We start from the raw sequence: 27,588 nt of genomic DNA on the forward strand, positions 1-27,588 counted from the left end.
GTGAGAAGCATTTAGAGCTTGGCAGGAAGGCAGAGAAGAAGACAGACTGAAGAGAGGACCTGGCCCTGCAACCTTGGGCAGAGGTGTACATCTGGATGGGAACAGAGTAAACAGGCTGAGAGGGAAGAGAAGAATCCCAATGAAAGCATCAGATGCAGGCTTGTGGACCCAGGCAACCAAAACTTGTATCTCCAGGAATTCTGTGGAATTGTTTGGAGAACATTAGACTTTGTACAAGGTATGGTATGTAGTTTCTAGTCAGTCATATCTGTTTAGAACGCTAGGTGCCCTGACCAACAACTAGGTTATATCTAAAAATTTAGAAAAGGAAAAGGTTCAAGTTCATTGATCAGACAGGAAAAAAATAAAAGAATTGGGTTGAGTCTAATATATTTCCTTTCATGTGAACTGTAGGTAATTTTCACTTGAGTGCTCATTTTACCTTGATCAAGACCATCCCCAAGAAAAAGTGATCAAGACCATCCCCAAGAAAAAGAAATGCAAAAAGGCAAAATGGTTGTATGAGGAGGCCTTACAAATAGTTGTGAAAAGAAGAGAAGCTAAAGGCAAAGGAGAAAAGCAAAGTTATACTCATCTGAATGCAGAGTTCCACAGAATAGCAAGGAGAGATAAGAAAGCCTTCCTCAGTGATCAGTGCAAAGAATAGAGGAAAACAATAGAATGGGAAAGACTAGAGATCTCTTCAAGAAAGTTAGAGATACCAAGGGAACATTTCATGCAAAGATGGGCACAATAAAGGACAGAAGTGGTATGGACCTAACAGAAGCAGAAAATATTAAAAAGAGGTGGCAAGAATATACAGAAAAACTATACAAAATAGATCTTCATGACCCAGATAGTCACCCAGATCACTCACCTAGAGCCAGACATCCTGGAATGTGAAGTTAAGTGGGCTTTAGGAAGCATCACTACAAACAAAGCTAGTGGAGGTGATGGAATTCCAAAAAGATGATGCTGTGAAAGTGCTGCACTCAATATGCCAGCAAATTTGGAAAACTCAACAGTGGCCATAGGACTGGAAAAGGTCAGTTTTCATTCCAACCCCAAAGAAATGCAGTGCTAAAGAATGCTCAAACTACTGCACAACTGCACTCATTTCACACCCTAGCAAAGTAATGCTCAAAATTCTCCAAGCTAGGCTTCAATATCGTGTGAACCGTGAACTTCCAGATGTTCAAGCTGGTTTTAAAAATGGCAGAGGAACCAGAGATCAAAATGTGAACATCTGTTGGATAACAGAAAAAGCAGGAGCATTCCAGAAAAACGTCTACTTCTGTTTTATTGACTACGCCAAAGCCTTTGACTGTGTAGAACACAACAAACTGTGGAAAATTCTTCAAGAGATGGGAATACCAGACCACCTTACCTGCCTCCTGAGAAATCTGTATGCAGGTCCAGAAGCAACAGTTAGAACCGGACATGGAACAACAGACTGGTTCCAAATAGGAAAAAGATTATGTCAAGGCTGTATATTGTCACCCTGCTTATTTAACTTCTATGCAGAGTACATCATGAGAAACGCTGGGCTGGATGAAGCACAAGCTAGAATCAAGATTGCTGGGAGAAATATCAATAACCTCAGATATGCAGATGATACCACCATTATGGCAGAAAATGAAGAACAAAAGAACCTCTTGATGAAATTGAAAGAGGAGTGAAAAAGCTGGCTTAAAGCACAACATTCAAAAAACTAAGATCATGGCATCCGGTCCCATCACTTCATGGCAAAGAGATGGGGAAACAATGGAAACAATGCAGACTTTATTTTCTTGGGCTCCAAAATCACTGCAGATGGTGACTGCAGCCATGAAATTAAAAGATGCTTGCTCCTTGAAAGAAAAGCTATGACCAACCAAGATAGCATATTAAAAAGCAGAGACATTACTTTGCCGACAAAGGTCCGTCTAGTCAAAGCTATGGTTTTTCCTGTAGTCTTGTCCATTGTAAGAGTTGGACTATAAAGAAAGCTGAGCACCAAAGAATTGATGCTTTTGAACTGTGGTGTTTGAAAAGACTCTTGAGAGTCCCCTGGACTGCAAGGAGATCCAACCAGTCTAAAGGAAATCAGTCCTGAATATTCATTAGAAGGACTGATGCTGAAGCTCCAATAATTTGGCCACCTGATGTGAAGAACTGACTCACTGGAAAAGACCCTGATGCTGAGAAAGATTACAGGCAGGAGGAGAAGGGGGATGACAGAGGATGAGATGGCTAGATGCCATCACTGACTGGATGGACATGAGTTTGTGCAAGCTCTGGGAGTTGGTGAAGGACAGGGAAGCCTGGCTTGCTGCAGATGATAAGGTCGCAAAGAGTCGAACATGACTGGGTGACTGAACTGACTGACTTTTGTACCAACACTCACTTTCGCAGCTCAAGGACACTAAGAATAACCATTACTTTTATTTCTCCACTTTTATGAAATGTTTCAACTTTGCCATTTTTCATTTTTCAAAATATCTACCAACGTAATGAATTGCAGTTTCACCTTACTTGACAAGAAGGGACTGTATCAAGGAATGCTTAGTTATACAAAGGAGGGGTTCTCAGTTGATTTCCAAGGATCAACCCTTTTTATTGGAAAAGACCATGATGGACTCATTGGGAAAGACCCTGATGCTGGAAAAGATTGAGGGCAAGAGAAGAGGGCTGCAGAGGATAAGATAGTTAAATAGCATCACTGACTGAATCGACATGAGTTTGAGCAAACTCAAGGAGATAGTGAAGGACAGGGAAGCCTGGTGTGCTGCAGTTCATGGGGTCTCAAAGAGTTGGACATGACTTAGCTACTGAAAAACCCTTTTCTAAAATGAGAACGCAAGCAGTATAAAACGGCTATGGAATCAAATGCACAGAGATACAGGATACAGAATTAGAAAAGGCCTCAAGGGTCATCTGGACTGACCCTCATTTGACAGACAGCTTCATTTTATAGTCATAATGGCTGAAGATGGTTTGCCAGCCTGGCTGTCTTAAGGGCCCCTGTGTTTTCTCCTAGCCCAGAGCTTACTCAGTGGACAGTATCAGGCAAGTACCCTGACCTAAATACTCTTAAATGTTAATTCTCCCTTAGTTATTTACATTTTAAATTCTGAAGTTTTAGCCTGCAAAAATGGATGCATGCCTTTAATAGAAATGTAAAGTAATATTTTCACAAAAATGAAGTTTTGATTTAAAAAGACTACAATTCCTTTTTTTTAAGTTGCATTTTTATTTCAAAAATTTTAGCTTGAAAGCATTTTACCTTGAAGAGGAAGTAATTCTATGGTTATTGAGGGAATCGATGATTTTTGTAATCAAAAGAAGTCTTTTTCCTGTATTACCCACTGGCTAAAAAATTACAGCTAGGAGTTTGCTCTGACAGAAATTCACTAGGTGAAAAAGAAGCTGTGTGGGGAATGGGAAGCCGAACACTTTCTGAACCAAGAAACAATACTTAAACAGTACTTCTCAAACTAGTTGCGGTAAAGGACAAGTTTTTTAAAATTATTTCAAATTCCTCATGCATAATTAGTAGAATAACAAAATGAAAAAAAAGACAAAGATATAAATTATAAACTCAGTTATTTTCTCATTAAGTTTAGCAGTCATGAAATTACTCTATCAAATTTTTCTAAAAGTTTCTGAATGTTCACTCAAGTCACCACAGGAAAGACAAAATCTCAGACTAGTCACAAGCCACACTATGAGTGGTGCTGCTTCAAAGCCTTGGTTTCTTTTTTAATGAACAAGAATCTAAAAGGATGCTGGCATTCCTCCTGAGTGGAACACTCAGCCTCAGGACTGTAGGTAGGGCTTGTTGGATGACACTCCACGGTAGCCTCTCCTATTTGAGATACAGAAATAGCAGACAGAGGGAGGAACTGTCATGGGATATCACACAGGAGTGAACCAGAGATGGCATCTATAGTCACTTTATTTCTACTTTTTATGACTTTCTCCTTTTACAAAAGGTCGCTTCAACCCTGTTTAAGAAACAGAAACATGCACTTTGGCACATGGAAAAGATGAGAAGAAATAGGATACACGTGCCTTAAAAATGGTCGCCTCCAATATTTGTTTTTCTTACTTTCAAATGTGCATTGCATTAAGTGGTCATAAATTACTCATGGAAAAGTAATTCTTTATGATTATACAGAGTCCTTAGACATAAACAATGTCAAATTTTATAAACAATAAGTTGCTCTGGACCAAGGTCTGAGTCTCATGCAATTTTCTATACTGTCCAGAAAGCCTGGCAGGTTTCTGGCACTTAATGTATATTCAATAAATTTGAGTAGAATAAATATATTGGTATCAGTTCAGTTCAGTTGCTCAACTGTGTCCGACTCTTTATGACCCCATGAATTGCAGCACACCAGGCCTCCCTGTCCATCACCAAATCCCGGAGTTCACCCAAACTCATGTCCATCGAGTCAGTGATGCCATCCAGCCATCTCATTCTCTCTCGTCCCCTTCTCCTCCTGCCCCCAATCCCTCCCAGCATCAGAGTCTTTTCCAATAAGTCAGCTCTTCACATGAGGTGGCCAAAGTATTGGAGTTTCAGCTTTAGCATCATTCCTTCCAATTAACACCCAGGACTGATCTCCTTCAGAATGGACTGGTTGGATCTCCTTGCAGTCCAAGGGACTCTCAAGAGTCTTCTTCAACACCACAGTTCAAAACCATCAATTCTTTGGTGCTCAGCTTTCTTTACAGTCCAACTCTCACATCCATACATGACTACTGGAAAAACCACAGCCTTGACTAGAAGGAACTTTGTTGGCAAAGTAATGTCTCTGCTTTTGAATATGCTATCTGGGTTGGTCATAACTTTCCTTCCAAGGAGTAAGCGTCTTTTAATTTCATGGCTGCAATCACCATCTGCAGTGATTTTGGAGCCCCCCAAAATAAAGTCTGACACTGTTTCCCCATCTATTTCCCATGAAGTGATGGGACCAGATGCCATGATCTTCATTTTCCGAATGTTGAGCTTTAAGCCAACTTTTTCACTCTCCTCTTTCACTTTCATCAAGAGGCTTTTTAGTTTCTCTTCACTTTCTGCCATAAGGGTGGTATCATCTGCATATCTGAGGTTATTGATATTTCTCCCAGCAATGTTGATTCTAGCTTGTGCTTCTTCCAGCCTAGCGTTTCTCATGATGTACTCTGCATAGAAGTTAAATAAGCAGGGTGACAATATACAGCCTTTACGTACTCCTCTTCCTATTTGGAACCAGTCTGTTGTTCCATGTCGAGTTCTAACAGTTACTTCCTGACCTGCATATAGGTTTCTCAAGAGGCAGGTCAGGTGGTCTGGTATTCCCATCTCTTTCAGAATTTTCCACATGAATGAATAACCAATTCTCTAAATAATAATATGCAAAAATTAACAAGACATTTATATGTGTTAATGTCCCTGAGGCTGTACTCAAGTCCAGAAGGAATTTAATCTATTACTGTAAAATAATAATTCATTGGGGCTTTTACCCTCTATCCTCTATTGACTACAGCAGTTTCATATACTGTAAGAATTGTATAAATTGGTGCCTAATTTGTTCAAATTAATCAGATTATTCTTCTAAAAATACCACTATTAAACCAAATGTGTGCTTTATCATTATAATTATTATTAGACTACAATTATTCTAAGAACCAGTAGTATAAAGGGGAGACTTGGGGATGCGAAAGAATTCAAATTATTCAAGAACCACTGGCTCTAAACTTTGGGAAGGCCAGATACTAAAATATTCCCAGATATTAATCTCAGGTCTCAAAGTATGGAATGTAGACCACATGCATCAGAATTTTCTTTTTGAACTGAGCCCAGATTTCTGGGCTCAATTACAGGCTTCATCAGAATCACTGGGGCTGAGGTTCTACAACATGTATTTTGTGTTTGTGTTTGTGTGTGTGCATGTGACTTTATTCAAAAATTCTGGGTACTGGCACAAAGACAGAAATATAGATCAATGGAACAAAAATACAATATAGTAAATCAACCACTTGTGAAAGACTAAAATTAGAACACTTTCTAACACCATGCACAAATATAAACTCAAAATGGATTAAAGATCTAAATGTAAAATCAGAAACTATAAAACTCCTAGGGCAGAATATATAAAAATAAAAACAAAATGGGACCTAATTAAACTTAAAAGTTTCTGCACAACAATGGAAACTATAAGCAAGGTGAAAGTACAGCCTTCAGAATGGGAGAAAATAATAGCAAATGAAGCAACTGACAAACAACTAATCTCAAAAATATACAAGCAACTCCTACAGCTCAATTCCAGAAAAATACACAACCCAATCAAAAAATGGGCCAAAGAACTAAATAGACATTTCTCCAAAGAAGACATACAGATGGCTAACAAACACATGAAAGATGCTCAACATCACTCATTATCAGAGAAATGCAAATCAAAACCACAGTGAGGTACCATTTCACACCAGTCAGAATGGCTGCTATCCAAAAGTGTACAGGCAATAAAATGCTTGCACTGGAGGGAACTAGTCCACTATGGGGACAGAGGAACTGCCTTATGCAGCACTGTTTATAATAGCCAGGACATGGAAACAACCTAGATGTCCAACAGCAGATGAATGGATAAGAAAGCTGTGGTACATATACACAATGGAGTATTACTCAGCCATTAAAAAGAATACATTTGAATCAGTTCTAATGAGGTGGATGAAACTGGAGCCTATTATACAGAGTGAAGTAAGCCAGAAAGAAAAACACCAATACAGTATACTAACGCATATATATGAAATTTAGAAAGATGGTAATGATAACCCTGTATGTGAGACAGCAATAGAGACACAGATGTATCAAACAGTCTTTTGGACTCTGTGGGAGAGGGCGAGGGTGGGATGATTTGGGAGAATGGCATTGAAACATGTATAACATCATATAAGAAACGAATTGCCAGTCCAGGTTTGATGCAGGTTACAGGATGCTTGGGGCTGGTGCACTGGGATGACCCAGAGGGGTGGCATAGGGAGGGTGAGGGAGGGGGGTTCAGGATGGTGAACACGTGTACACCCGTGGTGGATTCATGTTGATGTATGGCAAAAGCAATACAACATTGTAAAGTAAATAGCCTCCAATTAAAATAAATAAATTTAAATTTAAAAGAAAAACAAAAGCTTAAAAAAAATAAAAACAAATTCAACTTCAAAAAAAAAAAGAATTCTTTAAATTGAAGTATAGTTGATTTATAATATCATGTTAAATTGAGGTGTTAGTTTGAGGCAAAGTGATTCCATTATATATATAAATAAGGGCTACCCTACTGGTTCAATGGTAAAGAATCTGCTCACCAATGCAAGAGACCTGGGTCAATCCTTGGGTTAGGAGGAAATGGCAACCCACTCCAGTAATCTTGCCTGGGAAATCCCATGGACAGAGGAGCCTGGCAGGCTACAGTTCACTGGGCTTCAAAAGAGCTGGGCACAACTTAGTGACTAAACAACTATATATATATACATATGCAGTTGTGTGTGTGTGTGTGTGTATATGCACACATATATATATGAAATATAATATTGGCTACACAAAATATTACAAAATATTGAGTATAGTTCCTATGCTATACAGTAGGCCCTTGTATTTATCTACTTTATATGTCATACTGTTAGAACAGGTACTTTTAACAAGCACTGCGGGTTATCTGAATGCACACTAAATCTGAATACTACTCATCTACCTTCAAACAGGTTATAAGATGGTTACTTTCTACTCATTCCAGTTACAATCTATGTTCTATGTGTGATCTTTTAATTATCATAAAAATAATTTCTAGAAAGCAACAACATTCTAGTCTCCCATATAATTTTTCCAGTTCTCTTAGTAGCATTTAGTCCAAAATGACAGTGTTTTTTAGAAGGAAGGGAAAAACACGATGTATAAATTTTAGCTATAAGATTTTTTTCCTACTCAGATTTGGAAAACATCTTTATACCTGTTGGACATTTGTCTGCACATATACAAAAATAGATATGCTTTATAAGTTGAACAAGTGTCCCTCGGGATGCCCACGTGATGAGAGGGCAGCAGTGTAGCACAGTGGTTAGGAGAACAGGTTCTCTGGATACACCCTCCTCCACTCATTGGCTGTGGTGTCTTAGGCTCTGTTGTTAACTTCTCTGAGACCACATTTCCTAAATGAGGATTAATAACAGTGTCAGACTCAGAGAGTAATTAACTCTGAGGTTAAAATGGAATAATGTACAGAAAGTGCTTAGCACATTGCCTAGCAAGCAGTAACTGCTCAATAAATATTCATCATGACAATACTAATTTGAACACAACATTCTAATTCTACACCCCAAAGATGGGATACAATCATTTTCAATATTTCTAACCACAAGAGAGTCTCTGCGACAGAAAAGTAACAAGTTCAGCAAATCCTTTGGTACAGCCCCTCAGTTCATTAGAGAAGAAAACCCATATGCAAAAGGCCAGTCACATTTGCACACAGACCACAGTAGGCTCTGTGGTTTTCTACTGGTTGTGTGCTGGCTGTCTACCTGCTATCTGCCCTCAACACAATGTCTAAGAAGGGATACTTCACATCCACTTGAGGCCCACTCAGAACAGGCTTCTATAAACATATGTGGAACCCCCCAGGTTTCTTTGCATTTTGTTCCTTTATACACAGCTGTTCTTTTCCAAGGAAAAACAAAATAACAAAAAAGCAGCAAGAATAAGCTAAATGGGAAATAACATGAAATAATTTACATCAACACTCCAGATAATTCTTCCTGGCAGCCCAAAATCTTGCTCATGTATGTTACCTAGCACTGCAAAGTAAATGTCTTTAATTTTTCTAAGAGACTCTTATTTCTTCACAGCTATGGGAGCAGTCAGAGAAAGAGAGGGATGGTTGGTAGCCTCAGGGAGTCAGTAAGAAGACAATGCGGTTTGGCTCTAATTTCCTGTTTGGTGTCTTCTCCCTGGGGATTCCAGGGAGTGGGTGTGGAGTGGGGTGGAGGTAGGAGGAGGAGGTGGATTAGGCCCAGAAGGGAGTACACAACACAGCCTGGTCAGTACCAAGTAAGTCTTAAAGGTTTATCTCCACAAACCAATCTATTTCGAACAATTTTCAAGGGCTATGGCCATGTCTTGATTTACCTTCTTATTTGCAGAGGAGCTTCTACAATGTCAAGCATGGGTGGGTATTTAATCAATATGACCTAATACTCCTATTGCTGTAATAGGCTCAGGAAATGAATTCAGCAAATGAACATTCTTCTCCTAGTCACAGAAATCCAAACAAGAAATTTGCCTGATGGAAAGAAGGCTCAGAAATGTTGATGTACACTGATATCTCTGACTTAAACTGATAATCTGTGTTGCATACTATTTTAGGAACTCATTCTGATTTTGCAGGATCCAGTGGCTTAACTTGCTTTTAGTGCGACACTCCCATAAACAAACTTCAAGTTAGTTTATGTTCCATGCATGAAAGATGGTTGCCACCTCCATTCTCTGTGCTGTGTACTAGCTCCACGTTAGCAGTTTTACAGAGAATCAGGTCAACACAGCTTAAATGGAAAACCCAATCTTTACTGAATCACTCAAAAAACAATTGTTTCCTGGGCAGGCCAGATGCTAAATATACAATGACAAACAAGGATATGCCGCTCGTTGCAAAGAACTTACTAGCTAGACGATCGTTTTTAATAAAACAGAATAACAATTTCAATGATAGTTTTATATTGTTCCTTCCACGTTAGCCAAGCTGAACTACATTTCGTGGAATTCCCTCCACTGTATTGTTCCATTTAGGGTTGCCCCCTTGAGAAAGCTGCATGTTCTGGAAGGGAAACATGAAACTACAAACTGATGGCCTGTTGGGTGTCAAGTGCTATGGTAGCTTGTGCACAGGGCCAGTGACCAGTAGCATCATTGTGTCGGCACAGGATGGTACCAGGTTGATGCTTCTTCAGATCCTACCACATCTTCTTCAATTACTCCTATTCCTGGGCCAGGCACGTGTGAGCTCAGAGGTTAAAGCACACAGCTTCTTCTGCAGGACACCCACATGGGCAATGTTGAGCAATGAGAGACAGATGGGGGCTCCAGGTTGTCCCTATTTTCCCCCATTTCATGTCTAGTTTTTCTTTTCAACTGCTGGCCCACAGTGACTTTAGGACCACACAGAAACCAAGAGGATAGCTTTACATAAATAAATAAACTTCCTCAGCAGCTCACACAATTGTGTAAGGTCTAATTCCTATAATAAATATCCACATTTATCATGGTGGTTCTGATTCCCTGATTGAACCCTGAACCTTGAACCCTGAGAGGGATCAATTATCCATGCTTGAGATGCAAAGAGGTTTTAAAGACAATATAGGGTTTATAAGTCTTTCAAAGAAGAAACGGCATTTAATACATATTTGTGTAAGGAATATTAGTGTTTGCCGATCTAAGCAACAGACAGATATGCCCACTGAACTCATGTATCTTCTTTGACAAGTTCTAATAGTCAAACTCCAAAAGACCAGTCCAAACCTTCTCTGGTCTTCCCACCTTGCGTATGCTTTCCCCACCTGTTATTTAGGGGAGGCATAAAATAATAGCTTTTGAACTGTGGTGTTGATGCTTTTGAACTGTGGTGTTAGAGAAGACTCTTGAGAGTTCCTTGGACTGCAAGGAGATCCAACCAATCAATCCTAAAGGAAATCAGTCCTGAATATTCATTGGAAGGACTGATACTGAAGCTGAAACTCTAATACATTGGCCACGTGATGTGAAGAACCAACTCATTGGAAAAGACCCTGATGCTGGGAAAGATTGAAGGTGGGAAGAGAAGGGGATGACAGGATGAGATGGTTGGATGGCATCACTGACAATGGACATGAGTTTGAGTAGGCTCCAGGAGTTGATGATAGACAGGGAAGCCTGGCCTGCTGCAGTCCATGGGGACGCGGAGAGTCGGACGTGACTGAGTGACTGAACTGAACTGAACTGAAAGTAATGGATATAGGATCTAATTATAAAAAGGAGGAATGGGATGTAGCCAAAATGGCAGAATGGGAAGTGCCTGAATTCACCTCTTCCCACAGGCACACCACAACTGCAACTACTTACAGAGCAACCATCCATGAGAATGATCTGAAGACTTATAGAAAGGATTTCCCCAACAAAAGATATAAAGAACGGACTACAACAAGAGAGAGAGGAGGGGCCAAGATGCAGTGTACGCAGGACCCATATACCTGGGTAAGAAACCCATAAATGGGAAGAATATCACAATCACAGAGGTCCTCCCCAAGGAGCGAGAGGTCTAAGCCCCACACTGCGCTCTGCAGCCTGGGACCCTGCAGCAGGAAGACGCGTGCCCAGAACTTCTGCTTTGAAAGCCAGTGGGGCTTATGTTCAGGAGAGCCAGAGAACTTAGGAAACAGACTGCTCTTAAAGAGCATGTGCAGAGGTTGTGGCTTGAGAAAAGCCTGGGTCAGACCTACTTGCTATTCTTGGAGAGCCTCTTGAGAGGCAGAAGGTACCTAGGTTCACTTGAGAATGAAGACACTGGTGGCATCTACTTGGGGGAGCTCATTCTACCATGATGTCAGCACTGGCAAGTGCCATTTTAGAATCCTTCCAATAGCCTATTAGTGCTGGGGGCTTACCTACCCACTAGCACCAGCTCCACAGCCCCCAGGCTGCACAGCCAACCACTTGCAGAGCCTACCACATCCTCCAATGGGCCCCCAACATAAGGTAGAACCTCACAGCTAAACAAGCTTGGAGCCAGCCTTGCCTCCCAGAAAGCTCACAGTAATTGACCTGGCTCCATCAGAGGAGGAACCCACAGCCCAGATGGGGGCACCCCTAGAGCACATAGCTCTGGTGACCAGAAGGGAAAGTGGTGTTGGATACCACAGGACGTCTCCTACATAAAACCACTTCTCTAAGATCAGAAAATGTACTTGACCTACCTAGTACAGGAAAATAAACACAGAGAATTAGGCAAAATGAGGAGACAGAGAAATATGCTCCAAAAGAAGAAACAAGACAAAACCTCAGAAAAAGAATGAAAGTAGAGACAGCAACCTAACTGATAAAGGGTTCAAGGTAATGATCAAAAATGATCATTTTTTGATCATCAAAAAAGATGCTCAATGAACTTCAGAGAAGAATGGATGAAAACTGGGAGAATTTTAACAGAGTTAGAAAATATAAAGAAAAAATGTGAATTGAATCACCAGTCTATGTCTGACGCAGGATGCAGCATGCTTGGGGCTGGTGCATGGGGATGACCCAGAAAGATGTTATGGGGAGGGAGGTGGGAGGGGGTTCATGTTTGGGAATGCATGTAAGAATTAAAAGATTTTAAAATTTAAAAAATAAAAAAATAAAAATAAAAAATAAAATTAGAGCAGGTAAAAAAAAAATGAAAACAGAAGGATAAATGAAGGAGTTGGGTAAGGCTAGAGTGTTAATAGGAGTTAAAAAAAACAGCTGCAGACCATTTGTCTTCTTGATTGGCTAACTTATGGATTTTTTTTGTTTTTTTAAGGAGGCATTCTGTTGAAAACACCATGGTAAACATAAATATTTCTCCAAATGGTATGATAATTACTCCTGGAATCAGATGTCAAATATAAAAGTAAAACTACATTAAAAGCCAATGAAAAAAGTTAAAAAAAAAAAAAAAAAGAAAAACCAAACAAAGCTGAAGAATATACTAACTGAAATGAAAGATACACTAGAAGGAATCAACAGTAGATTAGATGATACAGAGGAATAATCAGTGATCTGGAAGGGTAGTGGAAATCACCCAAGCTAAACATAAAAAAGCACAGGAGCCTACTGGGCTACAGTCCATAGGGTCACAAAGAGTAAGACACAGCTGAGTGACTAAGCACATGAAACATTATAGGTTCTTGGTTTTTGGTTACTATATACACACACACACACATTTATACTGATGATCTCAAGTTTTATATATGTATGGATCTTCCCAAGTGGCACTAGTGGTAAGGAACCGCCTCCCAGTGCAGGAGACATAAAAGACGTGGGTTTGATCCTAGGTCTGGAACATCCCCTGGAGAAGGGCATTGCAACACACTTCAGTATTCTTGCCTGGAGAATCCCATGGACAAGGGAGTCTGGCAGGCTACAATCCATAGAGTTGCAAAGAGTCAGATACAACTGAAACTGAGCACCTCCTGTGTTCACAGGATTGTTCAGGCAAGAATACTGGAGGGGCTCTTCCGACCCAGAGATCAAACTTGCATCTCCTGTGTCTCCTGCATTGGAAGGCAGATTCTTTACCACTGAGCGACTTGGGAAGCCCCCAAATGTACAATCGATACATATAAAAAAAACAGAAAAAAATCTAAACAGTCAATATAGGCATCAAATCACAATGGAAGAGAACAAAAGAAGAAGAAGAAAAAAAAAAACTACAAAACAACCAAAGCAATTAATGGAATGGCAAGAACACATCCATCAATAATTACTTTAAATGTAAATAGACAAAATGTTCCAATTAAAAGACATATTTGCCATCCTCACCCAAATATCCAGCATTCAAAATAGAATTATTTCCTGAGCACCTACAATATACCAGGCTTAGGATACATCAAGAAACAAAAAACAGATCCCTACTGTCATGGTGCTTACATTTCGGTGACATATTTACCAAACTCAGCACTTTCAAACAGAACTGATTAACTTCCCTGCCCCTTGCTCCTTTGCCTGGCCTTCCCAGTTAACGATGTCACCGTTCACCCAGGGGCTTCTTTGCCATCTCACCCTCACTTGTTCCAAACCCTGTCAGGTTTATACTTATCTCTGCTTGTCAACACTCCCCACTGCTCAGAGGACACCCAGGATTCTGCTACTTGACCCAGCCTCTACTATCAGACTTATCTTCTACTATACCCTGTGTTCCAGCTACATCGAACTGAACCCACCATTGTTCACAGCCATGACCCTTGTTCTTCAGCATGTCTGTTCTCCTGCCTCAGCCCTCTCTCCTTTTCTTGGCCTGGTAAACCTCTGCTGCTGCTGCTGCTAAGTCGCTTCAGTCGTGTCCGACTCTGTGCGACCCCATAGATGGCAGCCATCCTCTAAGGACTAGCTTAACTGACATCTCTTCTTGGAAGACTTCATCTATTCAAGAAGACAGTTATTTGCTTCTTCCTCCAATTCAGTTATGATACTGTACTGATCTGCTTACCTGTTTGCATTCCATCCAGACTGAGAACTCACTGAAGTCAAGGATGATGCCATCTTGGACCACCCCAGGCAGCCCCTAACACCATGCCTGGCACGCAGGAGGTACTTAAATAAACAGCTGTTCAATTTGGTAGCCCTCTCGCATGAGAGGTTTTGCATTAGAGCCTTTTGCTAACCAGTGAGAATCCCTAATTCAGCAGAAAGCATTTTTCTCTTTCTAGAAGCTGGAGGTTCTAGATTAAATAAGATAATCACTCACTTCACTTCTGGAGGCAACAGCCCGATGCAACGGGGTCAGCCACATGTTGTCCTTGGCATTCACACGAGCTCCTGGAACCAAACAGCACAGGTTAGAGGCATAATACAGCCAGGGCAAGTTCTGCTGATGCGAAGTCAGATGCTGTATCTTGTGCTCTTGTTTGCCTGGTACAAACAACACATTTTGTTTGTTTGTTTTTTCTTTGTATCAATCATGTGCTTTCTGGCCAGACAGGAGGTGATACTGAGTCCAGTAGAAGAAGCAAGATCATGAGTTTAGAATGTCACAAGAATTAGGTTAAGACTAGAAGAGAAATAACAGTGTCTCACTGGGTGGGAGATACAGTTTTAAGAAAGCTGAGATTCTCCAGAACTTTAGAAATATAGGTTCTGAAGAATGGAGAACTTCTCAAGGGTGTGGATATATGAATGTGTGCTCCTGAATATAATATATATTCCTGAATATAAACTATATAATCACATGTATTATTTTATTTTTAGTCATTAAGCATATTTATCTCACAGGGCAGACAACATCCTTCTCAACAAATTATTAGGGAAGAGCAGTATTTTAACAAATGTATATTATACTAGAAGCCAGTGAGATGTCAAACAAATTTGTACAATTGGGTTCTGATGAGACTTGATCTGGGCTAAAGGGATTAGCAAAAATCCATTTTATTCAAGACCCTAATTATTTCTCTGGAACTAGCCACATATTTCGGTAGGAAAAAGCCAGCTTCCATGGGAGCTTTTGAACAGACACCACATGAAGCCTCTGTGGGCTGTTCACAACTCCCTCACACTATGGGGTGGGCAGATAGGGTAACACAGCCATGTCTCCTCAGCCGAACTAGTTTGAACCAGAGCTATGAAAACTGCCTATTACCATGAACAGCAAAAGACCTATTTTACTTCATGGTTTTTTTATCATATGAGTAATACATGAATGTATTCTTCTTTTAAAAGATAGATTGTTATAGATTTAGGTAAAGTCCCTTTAAGAATCACCCCCAATGCTGGACTCTCTTCACTCCCTGAAGAAAACTACTACTTTGAGTTGGTATATGAGATTCTGATTTATGTCTTAGATACAAATATGTGTACTTGTAGAAAATATTTCCAATATTTCACTGTAAACAATGCTGCTATGAACATCCATAAAATGACTCTATGCAAGTGTGTAAGTATTTTTCTAGGATACATAATTAGAAATGGACCTTCTGTGTCACTGACCATGTACTTTTGGTTTTAACAGTTTCAACCCTTCAAAGTGTGCCAATTTATACACTCACAGTGTATGACTGCTTTATTTCCTCACATTTTCATCAATACTTTATATTATCAGTTATTTATTATTATTATTCAAGGAATATGCATAACAATCTCTTTGAGTTCTTCTCCAGAACTGGGGCCACCACTCAAGCAGAGGATGGTAACTTCAGGTTGAGCACAAGATTCCTGGAGCACTGCCCAATTGCCTCACCACCAACCAATCAGAAGAAAGTCACACAGTCTGCAGCCCTCATTCCAAATGTTGCCTTCCTCTTCTGGGGACTGCTGCTGCTGCTGCTAAGTCGCTTCAGTCGTGTCCGACTCTGTGCAACCCCACAGACGGGGGCCCACTGTCTCTGGGATTCTCCAGGCAAGAACACTGGAGTGGGCTGTCATTTCCTTGTCCAATGCATGGAAGTGAAAAGTGAAAGTGAAGTCGCTCAGTCGTACCCGACTCTTAGCGACCCCATGGACTGCAGCCTACCAGGCTCCTCCGTCCATGGGATTTTCCACGCAAGAGTACTGGAGTGGGGTGCCATTGCCTTCTCCACTTCTGGGGACTGGTGATGACCTAGTAGGCCTCTTGTTTGGCCCCTGTATGTTTGGACCATGACTGGGTCCAACAGTTTTGGGCTAAACTGCTGTTACGACACAGCTTCCCAGGTGGCACTAGTGGTAAAGAACCCATCTGCCAATGCAGGCGACACAGGAGATGTGGGTTCAGTCCCTGGGTCGGGAAGATCCCCTGGAGGAGGAAATGGCAACCCACTCCTATGTTCTTGCCTGGAGAATCCCACGGACAGAGGAGCCTGCTGGGCTATAGTCCAAAGGATCGCAAAGAATTGGATACAACTGAAGTGACTGTGCATATCAGTTACTTAAAATACTGCAAATCTGATTGGAAGAAAATGGTCTTACATTTCTGTGTTGCCTATTTAACAATGAGATTGGGCATCTTCTAATATGTTTGTTTATTAGCCACTTGTAATTCATTCCCTGAGAACTGTTTATTTATATTCTTTGCCTATTCCCCTTATTTTTCTTATAATTTATATGTATACATTTATACTGTAGCTACTGTTATTACTGTTTATGTATTCTAAAATTCTAAAAAAATGTTTTATGTAGATTCAAATATGGCTTTTAATATCAAAATTCTTTTAAGGAGAAAAATGCCACTGAGCTTGCTGGGTAACATAAAGCAACATACACCCCCATGTGTAACAAACACCAGCACTGTGTTCATACAGCTTTGGACTCACTTGAGAAATTGAAAGATAATTAGAAATCTAGGGAGTAGATTCAGTCACTGTGTAAGCCTTCCATTCCTCCACTAATCCTCCTCCACAAGGTTGAAGAGGCAGCTGCCAGGGAAACCACCTCTCCTAGAACCACAAAATTATTATGACAAAAGCAGAGTTATCTGAATGGGAACGTGTATTTCATCAGTGTCATCTCGTGAGACTGGCTTCCTCATCCTCTTCCTCTGTCTATCGGAAAGTCTTGTTTACATGTCAGAGGGAGAAGTCAGATGGTTTGAGTTGAATATTTATAACTGATTTTCTAAAGGAAGCTTCATGTTATTTACCTGCCTGTCAGGCACCATTGTGCACTGAAGGACACAGAGTCAGCATGTCTAATGATTTAAAGGCAAATGCTTTTTCCCCCAAGCACATTTTAAAATTTTTTTTTAAAGCACCAGGTTATACTGATTCTCCAGAAATCAAGACCAAATTAAAAGTTATCAGGTATGAAATCTAATTACAAATTAAACACCTTTTTAAAAAAATCTTATCCCTACTACCGCTTGATTTTATTTTCATAGATAATAGGAGCAAAGAGAACTCTGAGCATATTTTCAGAGGCAATATTTCTGTTCTTCTCACAGTGTCATCTAGAAACAAATAGGACAAAGAAAAAAGATAGATCAAATGACTAAAAATCTTATAGGCCAGCAAGAACAATTGATTCTTAAGCCAATGTTTGGCTTTTAATTATAGAAATAAATATGAAAGAAAGATCACATGAAATATGATTATAATACAGTGAGATCAGCTTGCTATTGATTTTTTAAAAAACAAACAGACCAAATCTCATTATAGCCCAGGAGCACTGTCCTGCAGAGCAATGACCTAAGAAGAGTATATGATAATTCCAAATATGTGGCAATTGCTCAAAACATCTTAAAAACTCCCCTTGGAGTTGCCTTTGGGGCCAGTTCATATGCCTATCAGCAAATGGCCCATTACTTTATAATCACACTACATTGGAGACCAAAATCAGCATTGCCTCATTTAATTACTCCTCTTTTTCTAGACCCCCCCAAAAATCAAATCCAACCTCAAAGGATGAATATTTGTTATGCATGAAAGAATCAAAAGAATGACCTGCCACCAGCTCTGGAGGCAATTTGCATTGGGAGTGGTAATCACATTTTGAAAAATTATAGGAAATAATTTCATAGGAATACCACTTGTTTGGTGGCCTACATTCTAATTTATTTTTTTAAATTAATAGTTACAACTCACAAACACTCACATGTGACAGGGTGTGTAATCCCGGTTTTCTTCCTTCAGCTCAGAACTCTCTCTCTAACCCTGTGTGTTTCCAGAATTTCTCTACAAGGTCTTGTTACTATGGCTGTTTCTCTGTGTGCTCTGCTCTCTATATCTCAAAACTAGTCTCTTAGCTAGTTGGTTCACACTGATCTCATTCATATATCTTCAGGCAAATGATTTAGCAAGCTCTTGACCTTCTCTCTGCCTTAATCCTGACTCGGTCAGTTCCAAAACAGAAGCTACAAGCAGGTGGTGAAAATAAAGCCAGAAGCAGTTATAACAAGAGGAACTCTGCAAGGCCTGAATTCCTTGCTGTCTACTCAGAGACACTCAGGGTTCCATGTGCCTAGCTAACAAAAGATAATGTCAGTAGGAATTTAGCGGGCTTGAGTTACACTATGCTGTGTAAGTTAATACAACAATGGAGAACACAGCTGAAATGGGAGACTCCGGCAAAGTCAAATGATTTGTCCAACATGGGAATCATTAGCACCTCATTCATTATTAAACTGGAAAACAACTTGGTTGGATTCCCTAAAGGGTCAGCTGCCAGATGTAAGTCTAGAGATGAAATCACTGCTCTTGCAATGATATTTGTTTAGGAATATACTATGTAAAATGAATAAAGAACCTTTCAGGGAAATTAAAACCCTGAGAATTTCAAGAGTTTGCTAAGTTTCCACAGTTGAGTAAAATTCCTAAAGAACCTTCACAATTCTCTTCTGTATCCTAAGTCTTCCTAATTTGATCAGGGAAGGAGGAAAAAATCCATAGCATGTGCCACCTGAAATTATACTAGAGGCATTAATAACTCAGTGATTCTTCCAAGATGACTGGGCTAAGGAAACAGGTGTACAGATCAAGAGATACAAAACAGTTTCTCCTGGCTCTGAATGAGCCGTTTAAAAGAGGCTGGGGTGCTCCATGCCCACATAAAGGAGAGGTGAAACCAAGTCTCTTGATTATCAGACCCTAGATGCCTGGCAGAAAATAGATGAATCACCTCCATGCTGAAGAATTAAAACCTTCCCCTTCAAATGTAGAAAAACAAACAAACCAACACCAAAAAAAGCATAGCTGGGGATATAAGACAAAGTTCTAAATTTGCACAGTCATAAACCAAACATTCCTCTGAGAACCCTGAGCTGTGTCTTAAAACAACACTTGGAAGGTAGGTAGAGTTTGCTGGGATCATTAGGTCTCATACCAAAAAAGTCTATCTTGCACCTCCACAAATTCTGCCTATAATTTTCTATGGGCCAAATTTCTACTGCCGGGGCAACCAGCCAGGTGTGCACTGGCTCTCAGCCACAGACTGTGCCAGTGCCAAGCACTACATATTGTTTGGAACACAGCCTTGAAACATCTTTAGAATTATCAGAAGGAAGGCCTGTTCTCAACAGCACAAAAAGTACTCCACGAATTCTAACCTAACCTCCATGAGAGGGTCAGAAGCATGTAGCACAAGCATTGCAAGTCATAGAATACTTGTTTCCTGAGAAAAGCTACCTCAAGAACACAACCACAACAAAAATAAGGGCAATGTGAATCTTCCTTGTGCATCACACACCATTCTTCTTCAGTGTTCTCCACACCTGCTCCAATACTGTATCAGTTCCTATCTTTGCATAGCTGACTTTGGAATTCTACAATTTCCCTTTACTACTGCAAACAAAGGCAAAACCTTATTATTGGCCTTTTGCATAGTCTCTGGGCAGTGGCATTTCCTCCAGATTTGAATCTCCCTAAACCAAGATGCAGGTCAGGAAGCAACAGTTAGAACTGGACATGGAACAACAGACTGGTTCCAAATAGGAAAAGGAATATGTAAAGGCTAGATACTGTCACCTTGCTTATTTAACTTCTATGCAGAGTACATCATGAGAAACGCAGGGCTGGAAGAAGCACAAGCTGGAATCAAGATTGCTGGGAGAAATATCAATAACCTCAGATATGCAGATGACACCAACCTTATGGCAGAAAGTGAAGAGGAACTCAAAAGCCTCTTGATGAAAGTGAAGGAGGAGAGTGAAAAAGTTCGCTTAAAGCTCAACATTCAGAAAACGAAGATCATGGCATCTGGTCCCATCACTTCATGGCAAATAAATGGAGAAACAGTGGAAACAGTGTCAGACTTTATTTTTGGGGGCTCCAAAATCACTGCAGATGGTGACTGCAGCCATGAAATTAAGAGATGCTTACTCCTTGGAAGGAAAGTTATGACCAACCTAGATGGCATATTAAAAAAGCAGAGACATTACTTTGCCAACGAAGTTCCGTCTAGTCAAGGCTATGGTTTTTCCAGTGGTCATGTTTGGATGTGAGAGTTGGACTGTGAAGAAAGCTGAGCACTGAAGAATTGAAGCTTTTGAACTGTGGTGTTGGAGAAGACTCTTGAGAGTCCCTTGGACTGCAAGGAGATCCAACCAGTCCATTCTAAAGGAGATCAGCCCTGGGTGTTTATTGGAAGGAATGATGCTAAAGCTCAAACTCCAGTACTTTGGCCACCTCATGCGAAGAGTTAACTCACTGGAAAAGACTCTGATGCTGGGAGGGATTGAGGGCAGGAGGAGAAGCGGACGACAGAGGATGAGATGGCTGGATGGCATCACCGACTTGATGGACATGAGTTTGGGTGAACTCTGGGAGTTGGTGATGGACGGGAAGGCCTGGCGTGCTGCAATTCATGGGCTCGCAGAGTCGGACATGACTGAGCGACTGAACTGAACTGAAACCAAAAGGAAGAAGAAAGCCAGATAGCCTGCATATAATCCACACTGAGACTCACGCACATGCTTAGATCCATTCCAGGGATTTGTCCAGCAAATACTCAAAGGAGAAAGCACATGCTGGTTTTGGGTGAGATGTACCAAGTAAAGGTGCTTATGTGTTGTTTAGTCATGCAATCATGTCCGACTCATTGAAATCCTATGGACTGCAGCCCACCAGGCTCTTCTGTCCATGGGAATTTTCCAGGCGAGAATACTGGAGTGGGTTGCCATTTCCTCCTCCAGTGGATCTTCCTGACCCAGGGATCGAACCCACGTCTTCTGCATATCCTGTATTGACAGGTAGATTCTTTACCATTGAGCCACCTGGGATTCCCACCAAGTATATAGGTTTCCAAAAATGAAAACACTGGCATTTTAAAATCTGATGAAATATTTAAAATACACAGAAAAATAAACAGAACAGTATCACAAAGACCAGTATGACCACAACATGTGCTGGCCATATATTTACTCCCAATTTTTTAAAAATGAAGCATTTTACAGAATTACTGTCTCTTTTATACCCTCCCCTGAAAACATCTCTTACTCTATTTGTCTTCTCAGAGGTAACTACTATCCAGAAACTGATGTTTCATTTTTTCCCATATTTTTATGCTTTGATTACATTATAGTCATGTATCTAACCTAACCTCCATGAGGTTAAGTTAAACAAAATAGTACTGTTTTGCAATGCAATTTCAGTTCAGTTCAGTTGCTCAGTCACGTCCAACTCTTTCTGACCCCATGAACTGCAGCACGCCAGGCCTCCCTGTCCAATGCAATTTAAAAATATGTAAATACACACACATATCTATGTGTATTCATGTAGATTTAAAGGAATCCATTTTCCTTCTTTAATTTTTAATTTTTTACAGTGAAAGAAACAGATATCCAAATGTACAGAATGCATCCACAATACTGGGCCTGACTACTTGTTAAGATGGTCAGGAATCAGACTTTCAAAGCAACATAAAAAAGTTTTACTGGAGAAGTCACTTTTCAATAAGAAGAATGTCTTGTATTGTCCCTTGTCTACTGACAAAATCAATGACCAAATACATGTCCACAAGCACAATAAAGAAACTTTGTTTGGGTTCTTTGTAGCAGTCAATCTAGTAAATTGGTTATTTAAATTTTCACATGCCATTGACTTTTAAGTACAGATGATATTTACCTGACAGAATCAGGAGTTCAATTATCTCTGCATCTCCCAGAAACGCAGCCACATGAAGTGGGGTTCGCTTCTCAGAATCCTGAAACGATGGCAAAGAGAAACAAGTCAGTACCGGCCGGAGGTGCCTTTGGTAGATACAGTATAACATGTCACGTACTTGTGGGAGAGTATGAAGTCCACACATCTATTCAGATGAGTGCTGGTTACACATTTCTCTCAGCATCTCCCCCAGTCACATGAAGGAAAGATCCCCATTTTTGTGTCTGTATGTTGTATTTGCCTCATTGCTCCTTTTATTAGAGCCCAGCTCAGGTCAAGGATGGCCCATCATGCACTGGATGGTGAAATAATTTATCTTTAAATCTTCAGCATGGGTAAAAAAATTTCAAAGCTTCTACCTATCTTAACAGTACAGTTCAAAGCTTTCAATTACTTATTTTCTTTCTAAGAAAACCTAGTGAAACTATTCACAAGGACATGAAATATAAATACAATTATTTTCCATTACTCTTGCTTAGACCACTGCCCATTCATGTAATGCTTATTGAATGCCTACTGTGTGTCAGGAACCAGGTTCTGGGGACAGAGGGGTGGCTATGACTTCATGCCTTCATGAAACTTACAACCAAGTGGGGAGGCTGGTAACAGTCATGTAACCTAATGACACATGAGATCCTTTCAGATGGTGATAAAGACTATAACAAAATTAAAACAGGATAATGAGATAAAGTGACTGTGAAGATGGGAATAAGATTCCTTAGAATGGTTGAGTAAGGCCTTTCTGAGGGTGCTGACACTGAAGCTGAGAGCTGAGGCAGCTATTACTAACTCTGTTGTACAGATGAGAAACTATGGCTCAAATAAATTAAGAAATGTCCTCAAGACTCCACAGGTATATAGCCGAGTCAAGATTAGACCTTCACCTGTCAGATTCCAGACTAAGTCCTTTGCATGGCTGTGAGGCAGCATGATAACAGGTAGGGGAAAAAAATACTGCTTCCCCATCTGTAAACTGGAGATAATACCTCCCTAGACGACTGATACGAGCATTCAAGACAATGTAAGTAAGTCAGTCCTCGGTAGGTATGAGGCTTGGTGTATGCACAGCAAGTGCTCCGTGGTAGCCATTATTGTCACAGCATAGATAGTTGTGGGATACGGAGCCTTCCCAGGAAAGAACCCCCATCCAAGTCCTCTACCTGCCTCATTTGTAGAAAAACTTTAGCTTCCAAGGCTGTCCCCTAGTTTCAAAACACAAATTCAATCAAAATGAGAAAATGCAGGAACAAAGAAAAGAGAAAATAATACAGACATTCAACAAAATCTAGAACCTTTAGCTCCTCCTCGAGGGTTACAGATAATATCCTGAGCCACATCCTTGAGTTGTTTTGCAGATACTGAAACCTCCACCAAGAGGAAGAAGTTAACTGCATGCTGACATAAGCATGTAGATCCCAAACAAGTTGGAACCAGAATGTTAAGGATGCTGACACCCAATTACCTCACCACCAACCAACCAGAAGAATGGCCATAAGCTAATCATACACCCCAAAACCCTCTCCATCACCCTGACTTTAAAAACCTTTCCCTGAAAGCCATCAGGGAGTTCAGGAGTTTAGAGCATCGGTCGCCCATACTCCTTGCTTGGCCTTGCAATAAATGCTGCATGTTCCTTCACCACAATCCAGCATCAGTGGATTGTCTTCACTGCACGCAGGCGAGCAGAACCAAGTTCAGTTCAGTAACAACATCTTCCCTCGAAGACTGAGAACTTTCATAGGGTACAGAACAGGTCTTACCTCTCTCCCTATAGCAGCACCATACTAGGTGAAGAAATGAAGTGAAGTGAAAGTCACTCAGTCGTGTCCAACTCATTGCAACCCCATGGACTATATAGTCCATGGAATTCTCCAGGCCAGAATACTGGAGTAGGTAACCTTTCCCTTCTCCAGGAGCTCTTTCCAACCCAGGGACCGAAGCCAGGTCTCCTGCATTGCAGGTGGATTCTCTACCAGCAGAGCCACAGGGAAAGTCCACACTAAGTGCTCAGCATAAACTGACCAAACTCAACTAGTCTGCATGCACGGCCTCTGCCACAAACTTTCAGTAGCTATCCTAGAACAAAGGTAACCAAAGCCTATGCACCATCTTGGCGGTTTCTCCAGAAACTAGGATGCATTTCAGTGTTGACATTTGTAGTCATTATTGATTTTGATCATCATTCCTATCACTGCTTGATTAGACAATATACCTAGTAGGTGTACCTAGGATGTTATTTTGTTTTCTGACAGTTCAGGTCCTCTGCTCTCAGTCTCTTTCAGACTATAGCTTTTAGGCATTTCATGACTGATTAATATCTAAAACAGATGGTAGGCAGGGAACAAAACAAGAACTGATCTTCAAGCCAACCTATTTGATAGGAGGTCTGGTAAACAGGTTTTATGAAGAGATTAACTAACTTTTCAGTGGGTCAAAAGAGTGGGTTTGAATTAACTGGGAATTTATGTTGTCTATGTACGCTGCAGGCAATCACTACATATAAGAGAAAGTAGGGCAGTCACGTTACTATTCCATATTAGATAATAATATGCCTTAGAAAAGGACTTCCCTGGTAGCTTAGTCAGTTAAGAGATCGCCAGCAATGCAGGAGACCCAGGTTTAATCCCTGGGTTGGGAACATCCCCTGGAGAGGGAAATGGCAACCCGCTACAGTATTCTTGCCTGGAGAATTCCATGAATGGAGGAGCCCAGCAGGCTACAGCCCATGGAATCACAGAATCGGACAGGACTGAGCCACTAACACTATTGTAACACTATGGCTTAGAAAATCCAGTAAGATATAAAACCATGGTTAACCCTCTTATTGCCATATCATTCTGTGAAAATAAAGATTCAATGTTTAAAAGCATATTTGCTTATTTGAGAATCAAGTATTAATTTATACAGTGAACTATACAAATAACTGAGATCAGACTTTCACAAATGTCTTCTATTTCTTCTACTGATGTTTCTACAAGCACTTTCCTTTTTAGCTTTATATTCTCTTTGAATCCTCTGTAATGACTGAAAAGTATCTATTGGGCCCTAGGATAAAAGTTATATAATTATATGTTCGTTCATAAATTGAATTGGTTCCAGAGTTTGGTTCAACAAATTAAACCTCACCTAAGTTATTTAAACAAGGACTAACCCAACCCAAATTATGACTTTAATTTGACCTGAAGCAAAGTCAATGCTCTGTTTGAGAACTTGGCCTCAAATACAAGCCAAAAAATACCAATATTCAAATCTGGTTAGTCCATCATTATATAACAGGCTTTACTCATCCGGTAGGTCCTTTTATGATATGACTTGTTCAAATTTAAGTTTTTATATTATAATATGGGTGTGTTACATAAGATCATGCTGTAAAGACTCCTTGATTATAAATCCTATTTTTCCTCTTTTAATATGCATTTAAAGGTTTCCTATAGCTTTCTGAACACCTGTGCCAACTGATACTCTCCTTCAGTGACAAGCCATAAACAGGCAACAGCAGAGAAGATCTATATTCAGGCAGTAGTTCTTCGGTTCACTGAAGCAGCAGAATCATATAAACAATTTCATGTGTTATTAAGACCTTACCCAAAAAACAATGCATTACTACTATTGACCAAGGGTTGCCAACACCTGCTCTCAAGCAAGGAACCTGAGTGATGTACAGGATCATAAGTTGAGGGATGAATAACAGAGTCACATCCATCACCATACCCAACGAGGTGAAACCAGCCAGAAGTTGCAGTTCATCCTCTAAGTAAAAGGCCACTCTACTTGTCATAAACCAAATAAACGGAGTAGGAGATGCAATGGTAGAAGGAGAGGGGAGGCTCCTCTCCTACCGTCTACCATTTTCCCTTCTACCAAGGGGAAAAGAAAATGCTAATAACAATACTAGTAAAAATAGGCCATTGGCCAATGATATCCCTATGGTATCTAAAAGAAGAAACAAAACCCATCTGGTACTGATGCAGTGCTTTTAATTTTTTTCATAATGTTTTCTCATCTGTTCTATTACTTAAATCTTATAACATCCGTATCAGGGGAGACACATCTTTCAGAACTTTGTTGTTAAGCCTTGCTACCACCATTTAAAAGATATGGACTCTGAGCCCTTGGATATGTTGTATGACTTGCCCAACACAACACTGTAAAGCAATTATTATCCAATTAAAAACAGATTATAGGACTTTAGTTTGTTAGCCTCTGTTCCAGATGTCTAGGTGACATCAGCAGTCATCCTTTTGTGTCCTATGGGTCGTAGCCCACACACAGAAACCTTGCTTACAAAATGTAGGCTGTACATCTACCAAGAGCAAAAGATCTGAACAATGAAAAAGGAATTTAAACATAAAATTCAAAAACAAACCAAAAAAATGAAAGCGAGGACATCATCATAGAAGTTGCCTTGATAGTCAAAAAAACTTTCCCTTATAATCCCTAAGAAATTCTGGGGAAAACATGACAAATACATAGTAAATGTTCATTTAAATGAGCTTGCAAAAGTTAAATGGTCTGGGGCAAGAAATAAGGAATAAACTGAGAACCAAAGCTGGAAGCACATGAGCTTATTACCCTGCTGGGAGAAGCCATACTCCAGGGGCTTGGGACTGAACACTCGCTCTGGGATGGAAGGTGAGGTGGAGAACTGAAACTGGAAGACCTAGAAAGTGGTCTTGAAGAAAGATTCCTAAAGAACAATGGTGGGCTCCAGAAAAAGCTAAACACTCCCTGGGCAGATGGCAAAGCAATGCCTTGGCCTAGATTCTTAGCGGAAGAATAAAAGTGTCTCCACTGAGCATGTGTATCCCCAGAGTCTGCCCTCCTGTGGTTTCAGGATTTGAAGAATATTGAAGTGGATTGCCATTTCCTACCCCAGTGAATCTTCCCAACCCAGGGATCAAACCCACATCTCTTCTGTCTCCTGCATTGTCAGATTCTTTATCACTAGCACCACCTAGGAAGCCCCCTATATAGTCTAGAAACTTTTGAGCTGGAAAATAGTTATAAAAATTGGTTCTAGGCCAAGAATACCCTGATGGTGCCAAGAAGAAAAAACATCTATCTAGAGAGATGTGTCCTTGATCCAGATAACCCAGGATCCCCACAGACTAAAACTTCACTGAAAGTGAGCTCACAAACCACAGACCTATGTAGAAACAACTAGTTTCCCATAAGCCAGGGTCAGCAGGCATACCAACCAGCAAGAGATTGATATAATAGAAGAATCAGACAGAGATACAAACAATGTTTAAAATCATTTAAACGTGAAGGACAAAGCCCAAGGGAGAAAATAAAGCCTTATGTATTTTT

The 27,588-nt window shown here is 40.3% G+C and overlaps 1 protein-coding gene across 7 annotated transcripts in view; it reads right to left on the bottom strand.

Annotated features, from left to right (window-relative positions):
- The window catches only part of ANKRD44 (ankyrin repeat domain 44), a 313,666-nt gene that overhangs the window by 124,771 nt on the left and 161,307 nt on the right, over positions 1-27,588 (bottom strand). For all 7 annotated transcript variants that reach the window (XM_027965056.2, XM_027965055.2, XM_042244028.2 and 4 more), the window contains exons 3-4: positions 22,240-22,318; positions 14,463-14,533 (exon numbers count right to left, since the gene is read on the bottom strand). In XM_027965056.2, coding sequence (XP_027820857.1) covers positions 14,463-14,533; positions 22,240-22,318 — 150 coding nt within the window. The remainder of the gene's footprint in view (positions 1-14,462; positions 14,534-22,239; positions 22,319-27,588) is intronic.

Source organism: Ovis aries, chromosome 2, assembly GCF_016772045.2.
Source record: "Ovis aries strain OAR_USU_Benz2616 breed Rambouillet chromosome 2, ARS-UI_Ramb_v3.0, whole genome shotgun sequence".
NCBI lineage: Eukaryota > Metazoa > Chordata > Mammalia > Artiodactyla > Bovidae > Ovis > Ovis aries.